This window comes from Tauraco erythrolophus, chromosome Z (genome assembly GCF_009769465.1).
Source record: "Tauraco erythrolophus isolate bTauEry1 chromosome Z, bTauEry1.pri, whole genome shotgun sequence".
Classification (NCBI taxonomy): domain Eukaryota; kingdom Metazoa; phylum Chordata; class Aves; order Musophagiformes; family Musophagidae; genus Tauraco; species Tauraco erythrolophus.
The window spans coordinates 13,060,541-13,078,902 of record NC_141496.1 but is presented as its reverse complement, the minus strand read 5'-3'; the positions used below and the strand labels follow the sequence as shown (position 1 = coordinate 13,078,902).

General features: G+C 43.5%; 1 protein-coding gene across 1 annotated transcript in view; it reads left to right on the top strand.

The window, feature by feature from the left end:
- PDZD2 (PDZ domain containing 2) overlaps window positions 1-18,362 on the top strand; it is a 144,223-nt gene that overhangs the window by 107,148 nt on the left and 18,713 nt on the right. Inside the window, exons 6-16 of the mRNA XM_086629575.1 lie at window positions 1,404-1,515; window positions 3,536-3,684; window positions 4,414-4,533; window positions 7,043-7,157; window positions 8,884-8,957; window positions 9,122-9,347; window positions 10,438-10,555; window positions 12,738-12,870; window positions 15,720-15,801; window positions 16,755-16,858; window positions 17,563-17,731. Of these exons, the coding sequence (XP_086485701.1) occupies window positions 1,404-1,515; window positions 3,536-3,684; window positions 4,414-4,533; window positions 7,043-7,157; window positions 8,884-8,957; window positions 9,122-9,347; window positions 10,438-10,555; window positions 12,738-12,870; window positions 15,720-15,801; window positions 16,755-16,858; window positions 17,563-17,731 (1,402 nt within the window). The remainder of the gene's footprint in view (window positions 1-1,403; window positions 1,516-3,535; window positions 3,685-4,413; window positions 4,534-7,042; window positions 7,158-8,883; window positions 8,958-9,121; window positions 9,348-10,437; window positions 10,556-12,737; window positions 12,871-15,719; window positions 15,802-16,754; window positions 16,859-17,562; window positions 17,732-18,362) is intronic.

The window sequence follows — 18,362 nt, the reverse complement described above, 5'->3', positions numbered from 1 at the left end:
GAGCTGCAAGGCATTTGATACTAGAAGCGGACTCTGAAGTAGTTGCTGCAATGCCTTGAAAAATCAACAAGTACTAACTAGGATGTGCAAACTGTGTGTAAGCTATGTGTAGCTGTTCATGTTGAAGGGGGAGGACTAAAAAGCAGTTTTGGTTCCAGCTTCCTGGTATCTGCCAGTTTTATGTTTTCCTGAAGTTTTTACTCTTTGAACTGAAATTACAGCCTAGTGTCTGCGCAAAGGGTAAACTTTGGCTTTCTTGGTTTGGAGATAGTAGGGACTGAGGGATGGGAGGCTGGTTCTGGGGAAGATTCTGCCATTTTTAAGCTTGAAATAGTGGAAATAGAAATTATTTTAAGAGTAAGTATTTGGTCATTTGGGTGGGTGTTTTTTTTTAAAACAGACTTCCAGCAGTTTATATTAAAGGTATAATGCAACCGGTAACTGGTTGTATTGGAAATTCTGTCGTCCTTGACGCGAGCTGTCTGAATAATCATGCAGAGGATGCGTGGTGGGTGATGGCCTGAAAATGAAAGAGAATTCGTGTGTGCATGGGGAGTGTGTCGAGCATTGCTGTGTAGCGGCACATCTAGGAAAATGTGACTGCTCTAAATCAGTAGAGGAAGCAGCAAGTGGAGAAAGAGGTCACCGGAGTCTTACACAGCGCACAGGTTGGGGACAGTCTTTGTGGGCTTTGCACATGGGTGGCTCTGCTCATCCCTGACCCTGTGGGAGCAGGATGAGGGGTGTGTGCAGCCACGCTGCTGTACTTTGTCACCTTGTACTGTCACCTGCATCTGGGCAAATACGGCAGGTGACCAGGCTCCTCGTGTCTCGGTGCGTTTCTGGGCTCCTCTCATCAGGGTGGTGGGGTTGCGAGCCCACGTCCAGGCTTTTACATGCTTAGCTGTGTAATCTTCATAACTTTCTGTTAAATTAACTTTTCATCCATTATGTATTGGCATTCTGCTTCGGACACTGACAATAAAATCACGCTTTTAAAAAGTGGTTTTCTCTATAAAGATGTGATGTCTCTGGAAGCTTGTGGAGCTGAACAAACTGCATTAAAAGCTACATTAAAATTTTGTTAAAATGCGTGTGGAAGCAGCTGAACGAGATGCTGGGTGCTCCGGGGGCATTAGGGCGGTACTCTGCAGAGGATCCCTGGGCAGACCAAGCTGTGGGTGTACCCATTGGTAAGATTTGCAATAATGTCCGAAGGCATTGCTGAAAAATTATTACAGAAATGTGTGCTGGCTTAATACAATGTCATGTTTTGGGAAAAAAAGGCAACATGCAATGGAATTTTCTGTCCCTTAGTAAAAATGAGAGGAATTCCATCAACTTCTCTGGTTTACAAGTAGATAATTTTTGGGTTTGGGGTTGTTTTTTTTTATTTTTTTTAGATGATGGAAACTGAGAAGTCTCAAGATCCAGCTTGTGCAGAAGTGTCCAAAGGAAACAACCAGAGTCCAGGTCTGGGAAGTGGCATACTGAAATACAGAAGTCGATCTCAAGGTAAAACTGGGTTGATAAAAGATTGCAATAGTAAGATTTTTATGTTGTGTATTTATTTTAGCTCTCTAAAAGTGAGATAGGTTTTCTTTCCTTTGGAGGTCACATTAGTTTAATTTGGAAGGAAAATCCCAGCTGTAAGGTGTTTGCATTCAGCCTCCTGAGTTGAACTATTATGTGGACAGAAAGACGGAGGAAAATGTTGGGAGCTTCTTTCTTTTTTTTTTTTGTTTTTTTGTTTTGTTCTTTCTCTTCTCTCTCACTCTTTTCGTAACATTTACGTTCCCTTTATATTTCAGTGTGCTGTAATACTGACATGGGGGACGTTTCAGCATGCCATCACCAAAATACCCATTATGGTGAATACTCCTCAAATTTTCTTTTGCTTTGTCCCCAAGTCTTAACAGTAACCTGTATGCAGAGCTTGATCACATTCTTATCCTTAATACTTTCCAAGTCTCCCTCCCTCCTATCTTCACCTTAATTTTCGTTTACTCAGATCTTTTTAGTGTGCTCCAGGAGACTTCTCTGCCTGTCGCCCCTGTGACTGTGTGTTGGTGGCTCACTGGGGATCCAGCCCTGGTTCCAGTGAGCACTGATACCCCTGGACTGTGGGTGAGCCTGGAGCATCCCCCAGCCTGGTCCCAAGCCTAGGTTGTGGCGTGAGAAGGGAAGCAGTGTTCAGAGATGAGCAGAAAACACAGAAATATAACTGTTCTTCTAGAAGAGAGGGAGAGGTGACGGAAAAAGGTTGGTTGTAGGTGCCAGGAGGATTCGGGAGCAAAAGAAGTGCCAAGATGCTAGGTCCTGCCAAGGTAGCTGTCCTGGCTGTGCAGCGGTGCCCCATGTGCCCAGGGAAGGGAAGCTTTAAAACCAGAGGTAATTCCATACCCTGAAGCAGGGAATGGGATTAAATCGCACTCTGAGCAGCGGATACAAATTCTGCCTATGGATGCTGCGACGGTGGAATTGGTTTAACGCTGAGTGAAAACGCATGGCTGCCCCAGCGCTGCACTCCATCCCTCCCTGCCCCTGGCAGCAATGCTTGCACAGCCTCCGGGTGAGGAGGAGATGGCAGAACATGGGTTTGGGGCTCTCCTGCGTACATTTGCAGTGGGACTACCTCCAGCCCATGGCTTGTGAGCCCCGTCCCCAGGGTAAGGACAGAGCAGTGAAAATGAAGGGAAAGCAGAGCTGCCTCTTCTGTGGCAGCTCCAACTTGACATTGGTTTAAAGCAATCTCAAAACCACGTCATTAAATCCAGCTTGCATGAATTTGGCCTGTCTGTCTTGGGTTTTCATCTGTAAAATAGGGGTTAATGGCCCTCCCCTGCCTGGTGGGGAAATGGCAAGGATAAATGTGTGGGAACTGCTGTGACTGAGGGTCCTGTGGGGACCTTGGAGAAAATGAGAATTGGAGGAGCCCTGGTGCGAGGAGCAGGGTACTCTGCGGCTAATTACAGGATATCCTTTAAGACAAATAATTCTGTTTCTAAGGTGAACTCTGCACTCTTCTCTTTAAGACAACTAGGATCGTTGCCAGAAGGAAAGAAAATACCATTTATTTGGCACATTTTGCCTTTTTCTGTTCCAGAAAAATTTCTCTCAAAGTGACATGACACCTCCAGAAATGAATACTGCTACAGTGTCAGGCCTTTTAATTTTAAATAAATGAAGCTTGAGAGCTTAGTGCACTGGCAAGTGCCATTGGGTGAGAACGGTTGAATTTCTTTTCTGTCCCTGAGCTACCGGCTCAATTATCTTCTGGTTTTCCTTGCTACCACAAGTGAAAGCACTGAGGAGCTCAGCGTCACTGAAAGATTGTACAAAACCTGTGACAGCAGGATAAGTATTTAGTTGAGAATGATCAAAACTAGATTGTGACTGCCCGGCTGGAAACGGCGTAGCTTTGTTTTAAGGCACTGTTTAAGTTGGGTTTTGCAGGAGGTGATCATTGCGTGATGGTACGAGGATAAAGCGGCTCCGAGATGTTTGCGAGACACATTTCTGTGGTTTCCCCTAGGTGCCGGATCCCGCTTGGAGTCTGTGGGAGAAGACGACGAGCTGACAGTGGAAAATGGTGAATCGAGTTATGAAATAGCGGTGAAATATTCCCGGGGTGGAAGAAAGCACTCTCTGCCCCAGCAGCTGGAGTCGGCAGGAGCCAGGCAGGTGAGTGGAAAGGCAGAGCTGGCTCTGAGGACCTTGCTGTGCCTGGACCTTCGAGATCTGGAGCTCATAGAAGCCAGAGTAGTGAAACAAGCCCAAATAGGTACATCACGGGGACTGAAACGAGGCCAGGACGCCCAAACAGGATGTGTTGTCCGCCTGGTCTAGTGGAAGGTGTCCCTGCCCATGGCAGGGGAGTTGGAACTAGATGATCATTAAGGTCCCTTCCAACCCAAACCATTCTATGATTCTATGGAGAACTTCTTTACTCTGAGGATGGTGAAGGGGGGTACTTTTTGATGTGGCCGGGAGGTACTAAGACTCATCTTAAGACTTGCAGTTCTAGAGATATGAAAACTTAAACAAAAAAATCCTGCTTCTCTTGATTTTAATGACTTAATGATGTAGGCTTTTTTCCCTTCTATTTTATATTTTTTTAGCAGATAAGGACTTTAGTATATCATGAGGCTGCCCTTAATCTTTTTAATTTAAATTGCGTCTGGTACATTACAAAATGATCCTACTGTGTGAAATGCAGGAAAATTACTGCGGCTAGATTCACTTTGACTGTAATGAGCTAGGATTTCATCCCTTAAACTTTTTTCTGAATATATCCATAAGATCCACCCTCCTGCCCCCTCTTCCCTGACACACACAGTTTTCCCAGTATGACATCCCAGTGCCTGAGCCAAGCAATCAGAGCGACCTCCCTTTTTTGATGATGTTTGTTAGGACTACCATATCGTGAAGAAATCCACCCGTTCCTTCAGTGCTGCCCAAGTGGAATCTCCATGGAGACTGACCCAGCCCTCCATCATCTCCAACATTGTCCTGATGAAAGGGCAAGGCAAGGTGAGGATTTCTGCATGTAGCTGGTTTCTCACATGTAGCAAGATCTGGCACGTAAGTAGTGTGTCCAATGCCCAGGACTTCCAGTAGCTCTCAGATAGCCAATAATGATAATAATGGTAAACAAATGCCATCTTCAAATATAAGTGCCAAAGTTACACTTGCAAAATATGGGGGAAACAAAGTTCATGCCACGCACTTGACACAGGGTGGCTTTCATTCTGATTTGGTGCATCTGGTCATTACCAAGATATCAAATGTTAATAACGGGTCTATAAATATGTATGTTTATGCAAAGTTGGTGCAGCTACAGAAGAGTACCTGTTTGCATGCATATTTATGGACAAGCATTTTGTCTCTGTGGAATCTGGATACATTAAAAAAAAATAAATCACTGCAAATTAAGCGTTAAACCGGAGGACAGGTTCCCAGTCGATTGCTCATCTGAGAGCATGGATTTCTCTGGGTCAGGGAGTCCTCTTTTCTCCCCCAGTAATGTGTTTGCACACTTGCTAGATACCAGCTGGCTGAATGCTGAGTGAAAAGAGACAAGTATTAACCTAGGTGTATATTGTTTTCCCTAATCCAATCCACAGTAGTATTGGAGCTGTCATTTAAATATGCTAAAAATATGCATGCCTTTTTCTGACATACTCTTTAAATTCGTCAACTGAATATGTTTTGGATTAAAAAGACTTGTTTTGACTTTCAAGCTCAAATACAAAACAAATTTCTTGTTGTGGTTTAAGTTTAGCAAAGAGTTAGAAATAGTGACTTCTCTGGGTAGATTGACTCACAGTTGCTGTAACTCTCCTTATTTTAGGAGCTTTAGCTTGATGACATTTCCAAGGGAATATTTCTTTGTTTTTCATGTACTTATATTTTTGACCCCATTTTTCTCGTAAGAAGTAGATTATTTCTCTCTGTGGGATAAGCTACCCTCTCCTGCCTTTCTGCAGTTAGCTGCAAGGCGTTACGAAGCGGCTGGGAGCATTACAAACTCTAGTGATCATGAACCACCACAAACAGCTGCCGTTTTAGGTGCCTTTCACTCACTTTCTGAGCAATCATCTCTGTTAGGGGTTGCACTGCGTACGATTTGTACAGTAGCGTTTGATTTATCATCTCTGTGCGGACCTGGGACTTGAAAAGTAATTCCGAGGAGTCGCTGTGTTGGTGGCTGGGAGCCAAGTGCGTGCCCTTGGGTTTTCATCTGCAGGCATATCTGCAAGAGAGAGGTTTCTGTTAGGCAGTGGCAGCACTTTTCTGGGAAAGCAGGCTAACGTGGGAACCACTGTGCTTTGCAGCCGTGTTTCTTCTAGCCCACCCCACGGAGCCGTGGGTAAAACTGCTGTTTCCGTGCAGGGGAGTGCCAGGAGCGTCCTGCTTTCTGTAGGTTGCTTTGCAGTTGGTAATTACCCAGTGAACAGTTAATTGAGTTATTTGTGTTGCACAGAGGAGCTGGGATGCTTCCTTTCTAGAAATCAGTCATGTCTTATCAAATTACTAGAAGCTCATAACTGTGGTAGTCTACTTTATATCCACGGAGTAAAACAAAACAGCTGGTGGTTGTGTTGGGTTGTAAACACAGCATTAGCACCTGCCCTGGCAGCATCCCGCAGCTGGAGAGGGCTGCCCGCGGTGCTAATAATAACCGTGGCTTCAGATCACTGAAGCACAACAGTTTTCCACTTCCCTTGTCCACCTGGTCGGTGAGTTTTCTTTTTATTCTGTAAAATACACACACAGCAATGACAGGAGGAGAAATGTTGGGGCAGGGAACAGATCAAGGAAGTGATTTGGCTGGGAAATAACTCAGCAGAAGGGGGAGAGGTTTGTTCTGCTGTGCTCATCCGTTCCCTGATCAGCCTCGCAAGAAGGTCTCGCAGCCAGCCAGGGCAGCGCAGGGGCAAGAGATAACAGATGGAGCCCTGGGGAATGTATTGATCTAGATTTATTTAAATACAACATGGTACATGTCACCAGGATAATTAAAAATGTACATGTGTGTGGTAGCCCCCCCACGCCAGCCCTCTTCCAGCCACATTCCTGACGTTACAGCACTGACCTTATGTCATGTTCTTAAGCTTTTCTTTTTCCTGAGGAAATGCAGTATCTGTGACAGCAGAGAAAACGACAGTTAATCCTGGATATAGATCTCAGGGGTGGGAATCTACTGTCTGTCAATTTAAGAGCAATGTGTTACAGTTTTTAAAATGGGAATAGCATAAAGCCATTGACCCAGTGTCAAAAAAAAAAATAAAAAATCCTGGAACAGATTTTTGCCTTTTAGCTTAAGATGCCTGCTGCTAGTTTTTGGACTGATAAGTATGTTGATATTAGAGTGGAAGTAAATCGGGAAATGCAAGCAGAGGTAAGATGGCAGCTTGTTTCATCAGCAGCTTTTGGGTTTTCATCTTTCCTTTGTCTTGTATGTTATCGGCAGTCTTTCTCGCACGGGTGATAATAGAGTAAGGTGCCAGCTGTGTGTCTCCTCCTCCCTGTTCTTTAGGGTCTTGGATTCAGCATTGTGGGAGGTCAGGATTCTGCTCGCGGACGCATGGGGATTTTTGTGAAGACTATATTCCCAAATGGAGCAGCGGCTGCTGATGGAAGACTTAAAGAAGGTATGATAGAGAGAATCCAACTGCGTATAAAGGACCACAGTGGGATATTATTTCAGTCCAGCAGAAAAATTCAAGTACAGCTTTATTTAGGCACCTGGCCATCAGGCTGTGGACAATGTAACACACCCTGTTTGTCCATCCTGGGGAAGATTGATCATAGCAATTAACTTGATTATATGGCATACTGGGAAGAGGAAACTACAACATGAAGGGTTTTTTTCCCTTCCTCTTCAGTGAACTTTTTTTTGCCCAAGCCATAAGCTGAAGTTCTTCAGCTGCAGGTGGTCATTGATGGCAGTGAAATGTATCTATCCAGCCAACATCTGCCTTAAAGATGGTGGTTCAAGAAGGGGTTATACAGAGGGACATGCTTGGGATAAGCCATTTTGGGCCCTTGTGCTCTCTGAGCCTCTTGGTGTGATTTGGACATGAATCAACAAGTAAGAGCTATGACTAGAAAAAAGAAGAGAGGAGGGATGGAATTGGCAGTAAGATCACCTAGCTGGTTAGAGAAGCAGATATATCCTGATTTTTAGTACTCCTTTTCCAATCTTGATCTCTGAGCTGGATGTACAGCCTGCTCTGCATGTGTTTTTGTCCAGGTCCAAGTGCTCCCATGACAGACACCCTCTTACTGTTGAAAGTACAAAGTGACCATGAGTTTAGAGTGGTGGTTTACAACACTTCACAGGGGCTTGGTTACTTCTCATCCACAGAAAGCTGCTTCTGTGTTATTTCTCTCAAGCTGCTCCTGTGTTACTTCTCTGCTTCTCATATCATCGTTCCCCTCGTTACATCTCGTCGCACTTGTTGTGTTTGAGGCTGCTTGAGGTGCCAACTCTCACAGTTCCTGCCAGAGGGAAGCTCACATCCCTGCCGCGTAGGTTGTGCACTTGCCATGGGAAGCCAATCAGTAGCAGCTGTGCCGTAAACCCCAGCAAGCCTTTGCAGGCTATTCAGAGCTTGCATGCTCTTTTTTTTTTTTTTTTTCTTCACTGAGGCAGGGAAAGGAGAGGAGGGGTAGACTTGGCTGATGGTGTCACCCCATCTAATTTTGCACAGATGAAAGTAAAATTGCAGAAAGCATATCTGGCTCCTGCTTGCTTTGCCCTGTTTTTAATAAAATTAAGGTAAATCAACACAGCTGGGTGTAAGTAGTAAGACCGAGAGCCTGGAAGCAGGTAGAAATGTTATAGGACGTGTTTGTTGCGGTCAGAAGGGCATTTGCAATCACAGTGTGTGGGCTACATGCTTCTCCATACGCAGGCATTTAGTAAGAGGACATGTTTGCTTTCTGCATGTGGATGCAAGTTTAGTTTTCTCAGAACGGGGTTTGGAGTGATGTGCTGTAGTATTTCATTTAGATTCTTTTTTCTCTGTTGATGTTCACAAAAGAAAGGGAATTTTGTAGTCTCTTTGTACCTTATCTTACGAGCATCTATTTTCAGACCTCAGTCAAAATCCATAGTGTTTCGGCTTGTTTGTTAGTATGAGAATGCCAAGCTAAGGATCTCTGGTGAAGAACAGTCCTCGCTGTGCTCATTCATCACTATTAACTTGTGAAGGCATTAGGACAAAGGAAAATAAACGGAGAAAAGTAAAAGGCTTTTTACTAAGCACTTAATTGCAGTCCTTATAGTAGCGAGTTGCCTTATGTACAGGAAGGGTTTTTTGCATCTCTATAGTCTGTATGTTGCTGACTTCGATTTTTGTATCTGATTACCAGGGGATGAAATCCTAGAAGTTAATGGAGAATCTCTTCAAGGGCTGACCCATCAGGAGGCCATTCAGAGGTTTAAGGTAACACAGATTAGTACGGGAGAGATTTGTGCTTCTCTGCGTTCAGTGCCATTTAGCACACTGGGCTTTACATTTTTTCGCTGCCACAAATCACTGAATGCAGGTTTACTGGCAAATGTTGGCGTATCATGTCACCTTATTGGGGTTCTCTGATGTCTCTCCAGCAACTCAAGAAAGGTGTGGTGACCCTGACGGTGCGCACGCGGCTGCGCAGCCCAAGCCTCACACCCTGCGCGACTCCCACCTTGCTGAGCCGCTCCAGCTCCCCCAGCTCCAGCGCCAGCGGTGGCACACCAGTCCCTGGCCCCGACGAGGCAGATGGTTCCTCCTCCAGCCGCAAAGGACCCGGCCCGAAGGACAGGATTGTCATGGATGTGACGCTCAATAAAGGTGAGGGCCCATTGAAATGGGCTTGGAGAACGAAACTCTGCTCCTTAGGGGAGTTTTTGGAATAAGCTAACGGCTCTGATATCCAGGGCACATGTCCATCTGATCTTGAACCACGGGATGGGGGAGAAAAACCTCTGGTGCACAAACCAATAAAGAGTTCCCCTGTCCACATCTTGCTGCTCCAGAATGGGGACACTCTTAAGGGTAGCAGTCAATGTCCATGCTGCTGAAAAGGGGAGGCTGTGAGATACAGGGCAAAATGTGAACCAACCTCTCGACAGCCCAAATGTCCGTGCCCTTCTTGTAAGGAACAGGTTTGGAGAAGACAAAGCTGTGCAGAGCGTTCAAAATTGCCCGGATGAGCTGTTTGAACTCCTGCCTGAGGGTTGCTCTCATTATCAATAATTTCACAAGGTAAACTTAGAGCATATGCTATATGTCGTGGGACAAGTATACCTACTTTAAAGACGTGGTCTTTAAACTGGCTTGTCCAAAACCAGACTAATATGCTGTTTTTAAAGGCTGGATCAAAAATGTCTAGAGAGAAGGTAGGATGTCCAGCAATTCCTACTTTAGGGGTGTTGTTACCTGAAGGAAAGCAGAGGTGAAAGTGAAGAGTGGTAACCATTGAACCAGAGATAACGCCTCACCTTTCTTCATGCCTCTCTGCTGAGGAGTGCCATGCGGGTGTTTAAGAAAAGAGAGCAGTACGTTGGGCAGCATCTTCTGTGCTCATGTTTTCTGCAGTAATTTTAAGTGACATCTTTACTGGATTGCTGCCCCTGCTCCTTTGTGCCTTGGACCCGATCAGACCTTGTGTGACATTTCCAAGGGGTTCCCACGGCACAAAGAAAATTCGCTGGGAGTGGAGCTAGTCCTGTCAATGATGGATCTTGGAAAACAGTTGGGATCAGGTATTTTCAACCCCAATTTCCACTGTTGGTCTTGGCTTCCTGACTGACTGCACCTAAGGCCAGCCCTGAAACAATGCATGAGTCTTGGTCTCAGATAGGATGTGGGAACACAAACACTTGTGTGTCCTGTGTGATTACAATCTGCTACTTTTCTTTGTACTTTTTGTTTTTCACAGAGCCAGGGGTTGGGCTCGGCATTGGTGCCTGTTGTCTCACGCTGGAAAACAGTTCTCCAGGGATTTACATTCACAGCCTGGCCCCAGGATCAGTGGCTAAAATGGATGGCAGATTAAGGTTAGTTAAAGCAGAAACACGCTGGAGTGGTTTCAGAATAAAATTCATTGAGACTGTTTTCACCGATTGGTTGGTGTAGCAGGGAGGAGATTTATACTTCAGAGTTCACCAAAAAGAAAACATTTAAATAGAGACATTCCAAAGTGGTATTAAATACCCAGGAAACGTTATTCTATGTGCTGGAGGCAGCATAATCATTAAGGTTTGAGGGTTTTTTTTAAATTCTCGATACAGAAAACTGAGCCTAATAGCACCCTTTGAGAAAGGGGAGCAGCAAGAAGTGCAGCCTCATGTCTTTTTATCATAGCTGCAGCCAGAGACCCCAGGCTGGGAGGAAATTTGCAGAGCTCTGCTAAAAGCTCAGTCACCTGAAACTCTTAAAAAAGAGCTGGGGGAGATGTTCTTGCAGCTGACTGTGCCCATGGCTGCAGCAGCGCTTTTCTGCCCTTACCGTCTGTCTGGCAGGATCGCTGCAGGCTGACCTGCCTGTCTCATTTACTCTGTCATGGAGTTTGGCTGTCTTTAAGGAACCATAAGAGAGTGAAGCAATCATTCCAAGGGTTCCCTTGTGCTTTACTTTGGATTAAGTGACAGGAAATTATTTGCTGGTCCTCTCCTGGAGGCCTTGTTTTTAAAAACTGTTGGAGGAAGTCTTCCACCTTCCTGTGTTCCTGCATAAATGCTGGTGGGTGCTGGGAGCATCGCTCAGGAGAGGGGGCTGTGCTGAAGACCTGGTGAGACCTCGCGATCCGCACTGAGCGTGGGGCCTGAGCACTGGTGCAGAGAGGCTGAGAAAATGCCTTGCTTTCACACGGGTAGAGAGCTCCTTCTGCTTCCTCGCTCACCAGGAAAATTGTGATAGAGCGATTTGATTTTTTGGAACAAGGGAAGAAGATAATTTTATGGTGGCAACCCTCCCAAAACCCTTGAAAATTCCTACCATACAGAAGTGTCTATAAGAGACAGTATTTAATGCTAACTTGGTTTCTTATAAGCCTCTTTGGAAAAGATTGCAGTGCTGGTTGCATCTGTATGTAACAGCTGTATCGTTTATTAGGTTTAAGTGATTGATTATATCCAGGCATGCTTCCCAGATTTCTAGCTTGCTTCTTGGAGACATTGCTTCCGTTGTCCCGTCAGCGGTTTATGGCTCCATAAGCCAAAACTTACAGGATGGTTTTGATTGTTGGAAAACTTTGTTAATCAAATACCAGCAGAGGTTTGAATCCAGCTCCTCGTATCGGAGCTCCGCCACTCAATCACGTGCCTCCATTTGTGTAGTTTCTAATAGCTCTGTAAATCTAAAAGATGGGCAGAGCAGTGGCATGATTACACAACTGATGGGTCACCCTTTGCTTTTGTGAGCTTGTACTAGAAGTACAGGCTACTGAAGGCTGCCCGCGCGCGTTCTCCATTTTTGCCTTTGGCGTGTGGACCCACTGTGCAAACTCATTTCCATTGTCACAAGTAGCTCAACGTAAATCAGCAGTGGTACATTGTTCAGAATGCCTATTTAAAGCAAATGCTTTAGTAATTATGGAGAATGCTTTGATGATATCCCTAGTTGATGATCTTTTCTTTTGAATACTTCCAGATGTCTGAGCACCATGAGCAAGAGTTAAGAAATTGGGAAAACAAAACTAAACAATCTATGCTTTCCTCTCAGAAGAGGGTTGTATATGTTTTCTTTTTAATGGCTTCTATATGTTAATTTGAAGCAAATGCAGGCTTATCACACTCAATTTTTTCCTGGAGTCATTTCATAAACTTGTATGTAAATCATGAATTTCTTATCAGCATTTGTGTTAAGTAATTCAATATGATGGGAAGGAACAGCCCATCTGACTTTAATTTTTCCTTTTCTGTGCTCAACAAGTATCTGAATGCGGAACTGGAGTTGAAGTTTGCTTTCACCCTGGTCCTAACACAGCCAATTCTGTCTGTTGGTTTAATAGGATTTGTAGCGCTGATGGTAAGTGCAGAGGGGATCTCTGAACCTCCCTTCCAAATTCTACAGGACTTAAAGCCTTCACGTCACAGGGAGCAAGAGCAAGACTGCCTTCTTTGCTAATCAGATCTTTTCCGGCCACTTGTATTTCTGAAAAAGATTGGCCATCAGTTGAAAGCACAAATGTTTCTGTAGAAGGTGGTTGTGATTAACTGGCTCTACATCTCTCTGCAGTCGAGGTGACCAGATCCTGGAGGCAGATTCAGTGAGCCTGCGTCACGCGGCTTTAAGTGAAGCCTACGCCATCCTGAGCGAATGTGGTCCAGGTCCGGTCAGCCTAATCATTAGTCGGCATCCTAACCCAAAGGTGAGGAGAAAATGTGTTAGCGTATCTGGGTTGTTTTCATCTGGTGCTGTAATTTGAGTCTTGCTGTCAAGAAGGCAGCAAATTAAGAATGTTGGATTTTTCTCTCTATGGCATGTGTTGTGCAAGAAGTCAGGATTGTAATGATGCCTTCCAGTTTTGCAAGTTTTAGAAATGCTGGACTGTGCCTGCTGCTTTTCACTTAGTCACCTGCTGATCAAATGCAGTTTTCCTGGAACTACTTGAGTAAAGTGTTCCCATCTTTCTCGGTACTCGGACCAAGTGGCAACGCAAATATGGCATAAGTCCTCTTCCTCCTTAAAGTTATTTTGCAGTTAGTTTGTCTCTGAGTAGAATCTAATTTAGGGCCAGGAATATAAGTATCAACAGATTGAACTGATCGACTATAGTAAAGAAGTAGGAATACTGCTTTTTAAAAAGTAAAATCTGTCCAAAGGTCAAAGTTTTCCTTCAGGAATTAAAACGTGAGACTCTGGAATGTACTGCTACTGTGAAATCTGTGCAAGGGCAATTTAGAAATAAGGCTGTGTTTACAAAGTGAGTATTTTCAAGCAATTTTTTAAAATTAATGATAGAAGATAAAAGCCTTTTAACCAAGCTACAGGGAGTAACAACTTCTTTTATTTCAATATTTCAAAGAATTTCATGAGTGTACAAAACCTTCCTGTTTAAACAGGAATGAAGCTGTAAAAATATTTGCATTAGTGGGTCCAGAGAGCTCTGACTTTTGAACTCGTAACTACAAATGGAGCCCTTAATAAATCCCTATCTAGGAGAACTCAGGTTTCTTATTTTATAATTAATTTGCATATTTTCTGCTAAATCAAATATACAAACAATAGACAAATAAGGATCTACTGTCCAGAGTTTATTATCATTGCCCAGAGGCCTTGGGCTGCTGAAAAGAAAGAGGCTGTAGTTGTGTTGGTTAAAGGTGAGCATGGAGAGGGTAAGAATTGGGCTTATAGTGTTAATGCTATACTGAACCAGCACGATGGTTCAATTTGATTGCAGTATTTTTGGAGAGTCTGTAAGTCACATGAAATAAAAACTGCATGGAGTGGAGCCTACCCTCTCTCCTTCATCCTTCAACTTGCTGCAGTGATGGTTTGAAAGCCGATGAGTGACCTAACCAGGTATCTGCTGAGAAGATGAACTGAGTTAAGCTAATTGCTTGCTATTACTCAGTAACAGAGGGAAACCATTAAGTGGCTCCTATTACAGTTTTCCATACGTGATATTTAAAATGATAACAAATCCTTTGCCAAGAAATGCTAAGAAAAGCTAGAAGTTGAGCTGGAGAGACCCTAAAGCATTTCCCTCCCCCAGGCAGTATTGAATCTACAATCCCTCGTAGTTGGATCTCTGAAGGAGTGTCCATATGGGGACCCATATTTATCGTTATGTCACTGTTACCCTTTTTCTGGCAGCGCTGGAGGATCTACAGAACTGTGTGTAGGGTTTTATTTTATTTTATTTTATTTTATTCTATTTGCTCTAAATAATACCTCAGCCTGCAGATTCTAGTTAGGAATTAGCTTCTCCCTCCCCATAAAAGCAGTCTGGTCTGCCTGAGGCGTAGAGGATGCTAAAATTCAAAATTGGCAGAGCTTGCAGAAGTTTGGATTTTTGGTTAGCTTTAAACAAATACTGCAGTCTGCCCAGCACCTGGTTTTACTCTTGAGACATCTTTTACCCAAAGGTTTGTGTTAAGGTCCTGGAGCATACTCTCAGGGCTTGGTCCAGGTCCTATAGGAACTCCCTGTGCCCCAGGAGCCCAGAGGCTTTTGGTTTGCTGTCAGGTCATGCCACAGGCTGAAAACAGAGATGTATTTCTACAAAGGCCCATGTTGTTCTAGACATTTTTATACTTAATGTCTCACTTTATGACACAAAAGGTCCACAGTACATTTTGTTGCTGAATAGGTTCGCTTTGGTGTTTTCATGCACTTCCAAGAGAAATACCACAAAATTTTCTTTCTTCTTGTTATTCTGAGTGAATGTGGCATTTAAACCATGTTTAAACTGCCGAGTTTGCCTAGGAATCTTTCAAATCTTCATGGTTCAGAACGATTCAAGTTTCTAGTCTCTATTTATGCTGAATTTTAATTCATGTAAAGCTATGCATATGAAAATTATTTTCGACAGAATGAACTTGCTTTCTGTTTTTAAATATATATTACTGCAGACTAGTTGTTCCTGTTATAAAATTATGTGGAGCTTTCCAGTAATAAGAATTAAGTACATGGTAGTAATTCAGGACAAAATTAGCAAGTATGGTAAACCATTATTTATTCTTAAACCAGAGGAGCATTAATTAACAATTACTGATTTAGGTTTTCTTTTTAAAAGCAAGGAGAAATGAAAATTTAAAAGACAGCTAATATCTCGGGAAGTCTGGTATTCTTCCGGTAGGTTAAGTGTAGAATATCTTGTGTCGCTGATGTATGCTTGTACAAAGCAGTCTTTGTCTATTTTAAAGTAGTATTTTCTCGATGTGCAGCACTTAATTGAGTTAAAATTGTGCTGTAATGGCTTCATTTGATTTCTTTAAGTCTGCTGCTGTTTTATTTGTTTGTGTAATGTGGCAGTTAGATGTGCTCTTCATGAAGTCAGCAGGCTTCTGCTTCTTGGTTTCTGGAGCAGAGTGGCATGGAAGGAGTCTGAATCAGGGAACGAGGACTTAGGAGCTCTCAACTAGGTCTTCTTCACTGCATCTTTAAAAATAGTACCATATCTGAAATGAGTCATGTATTTGTAGTGATAAGTGGTCAGACTTGCATCTTCATTTCGTCTACCCAGTTTGATCTCTCTCTTCCACTTGACTTTAGGTTTCTGAACAGGAGATGGATGAAGCAATCGCACGTACTACGCACCGAGAGAGCAAGGACGTCAGCTCCTCTCACGTCACAGGTAGCAGCATGTTCTCTCCTAGGATGTGTCCTTTTCCAGATGTGAAAGGGTTTAAGGACATGCTCTAGGGTTGCCCAACATCAATATTTTGAGAGCCCTCAAAACAGCAGAACAGTTTGGGGAATGTAATCACTCTGTCCACTGCAGAAATCTTAGGAAAAACATCCAGTTCAGATGGATCATCTCTATAGCTCAAGTTAATTGCTTTGTTTCGCTAGGCTGCCATGATCTGAAAGTAGGGTTGCCAAGAAGTGGTTGCTCTATCCTTTCTTCAGGATGAAGGGAGAGGACAATATCCCTGTCTCCGTAGAGAAAGAACAGAAGGAATCAATTCCATCTGTGTACATTTATCCATGTAGATTTGGGGGACCGGGGGGCAGGTGGGAAGAGAGAAAGTATTGATGTGTCCATTTGAAAAAGTCCAAGTATTGCATACTGGAGGATATGTTTTAACTGCGTTTTAATCTTTGGGGTCATGTCAAAATGTGTGCTCTGGCATTTGTCTGATGTTTTTGAACAAATAAAAGCAAACGCTTGGCAATGGCAGAATGACAAGTAAGGTGATTTTTAGACAGAAATGTTAGATTTGTAATTATCCTTTTTGTATCTGTGTCAGCTAAGACCTTTTTTGAAGTAGCCTTGCCAACGGCTTGTCTTTCCAGGTTGCACCTAGTCAGGAACATACTCTAGTGGGTGAGGGGGACCATCTTCTGCTCATCCCTTGTTCATAGCTCTGTCCTGGGCCTGGCTGCTGTAACGTGTTTCTGTGATAATGTTTCACCTGATCCAAGAGAGAGCTTGTGAAATGTTAAATAAATCTCACTTTAGGAAAGTAATTCAGATTGTAAGTGGGATTAAATGCAGCCCTGAGCTCAGAAGGTGAATGAGGAGCTTGTTTGGATATATGGTCTACACCTTTAATTTTTGGCATCTGACTAAGCTGTGTTTAACAGGAGCAGTACAAAAAAGCCCATCTCCTAATGTGAAGACCAAACAAGGAGAGACCTCATCTCCCCTCAGCTGGACTATGAAACGCTTTCTGGAGCCAACAAGCCGGGTAAAAGGATTAACAGCGTCTGCTTCAAATTCAGCTTTTACTGCAGCTCTTACTTGATCAAGGAGTTCAAAATCAAAGCCCTACACTCCTTTCCTGTCACAAGGGCTCCATAAAAGGGTTTGTTTCTAAAGTCACACGTTTAAATCATGACAGCAGCAAGCTGCTGTTCCTCTGTGTGGCTGTAGCCTTTGGGAGCAATGTGCAGAGCATGGCAGAGAACACAGTGGGTTCCTACCTCCTGCCACCTCGGAGGAACTCCTGCTCTGTGGGACACAGAGACGAAGTTAGCAGGAGAGACTTGAGGCTGTGGTCTCTCTCTAGAGCCACTGCAGTGGAAAAGTCTCTGGTTTTCCTGATAGAGCCAAGGAAGCTGTACGAACTATGTCCAGAAATACAAACCCTTCCCTTCTCTAGGAGCAGAAGACGAATAAAGGGAATTAGATAAGTGAATAGTTTCATTCCTTGTTTCTGCATTGAACCACATCTGCAAAGTAGTGGGATTTAGAATCCATTTTTATTTATTATACTGGCATTTCAGCCATCCAAGTTTGACAGTTAGGCTCTCGATATACTGACAAGTCTTCTATTTTATAAATCTTTTTATCTTCCTTTATTGACACGGCAATGTGAGTTTGTGGTGCTTGCATGCAGACAGGGCCTTTGAGCATCGATGACGGCCAGTCACCAGGCTCACTTCTTTTCAGCAGGGATCTGTCAGCTCCGAGGCAGAGCTTTCCCAGTACTTCTCGCATGATGGTACGAGCCAGCTCCCGTTTTCTGATGCTGTAACTGGCACCTGTGACGAAGAGCAGCTCCGTCAGAAGAACAGAAACAGTTTGTTGGATGACGGCTCTCTTCTTCCTGGCAACCTGAGTAAGTGACAGAAAGGTGTCTGGTCGTTTGGCTAATGGAGAGAGAGCTGCTGGGCACTGGTTTGCTTTACGGGATTGCTATGGTGATTCCTGTGCTGGTAAGAAACGCCTGGCAGCGTTGTGCAAGCCAGTGCTGATCACATGAAATTCTAGAAAATGGAAGGGGTTTACAACAATGCACATAAATGCCCGTTTCCATGGTATTTTGTCCAAATTGCTGCTCTGATTATGTGAAAATTACTTTATTTGATTGGTTTGGCCAAAACTAGATTGACAGCACTGCAGGTTTTTTTCTTCAAATGACTGATGATCATCCGATTGATTACATTTAAATGAAAGTGTTCGTAGCTATCTCAAATACACGATTTCAAAATGTCACATATAGCACTGTAATCAAATGTTCAATTTTGCATCAGATATTTTGCATATATGTCTTTGTCCCCGTAGTAATTGACTGAAAGAATCTTGCGTTTCCTTACTGACATGCACCTGATTTCAAATTCAAAGGGTTATTACATTTGTTTTCCCTTTCCTGTGCTTCTCAAGTAATGTCTTTGTCTACAGCTTATTTTGCTCTGGAAATTCATTATTTAATGCTTAAAAGCATTTTTACATAAAAAAAAAAACAAAAC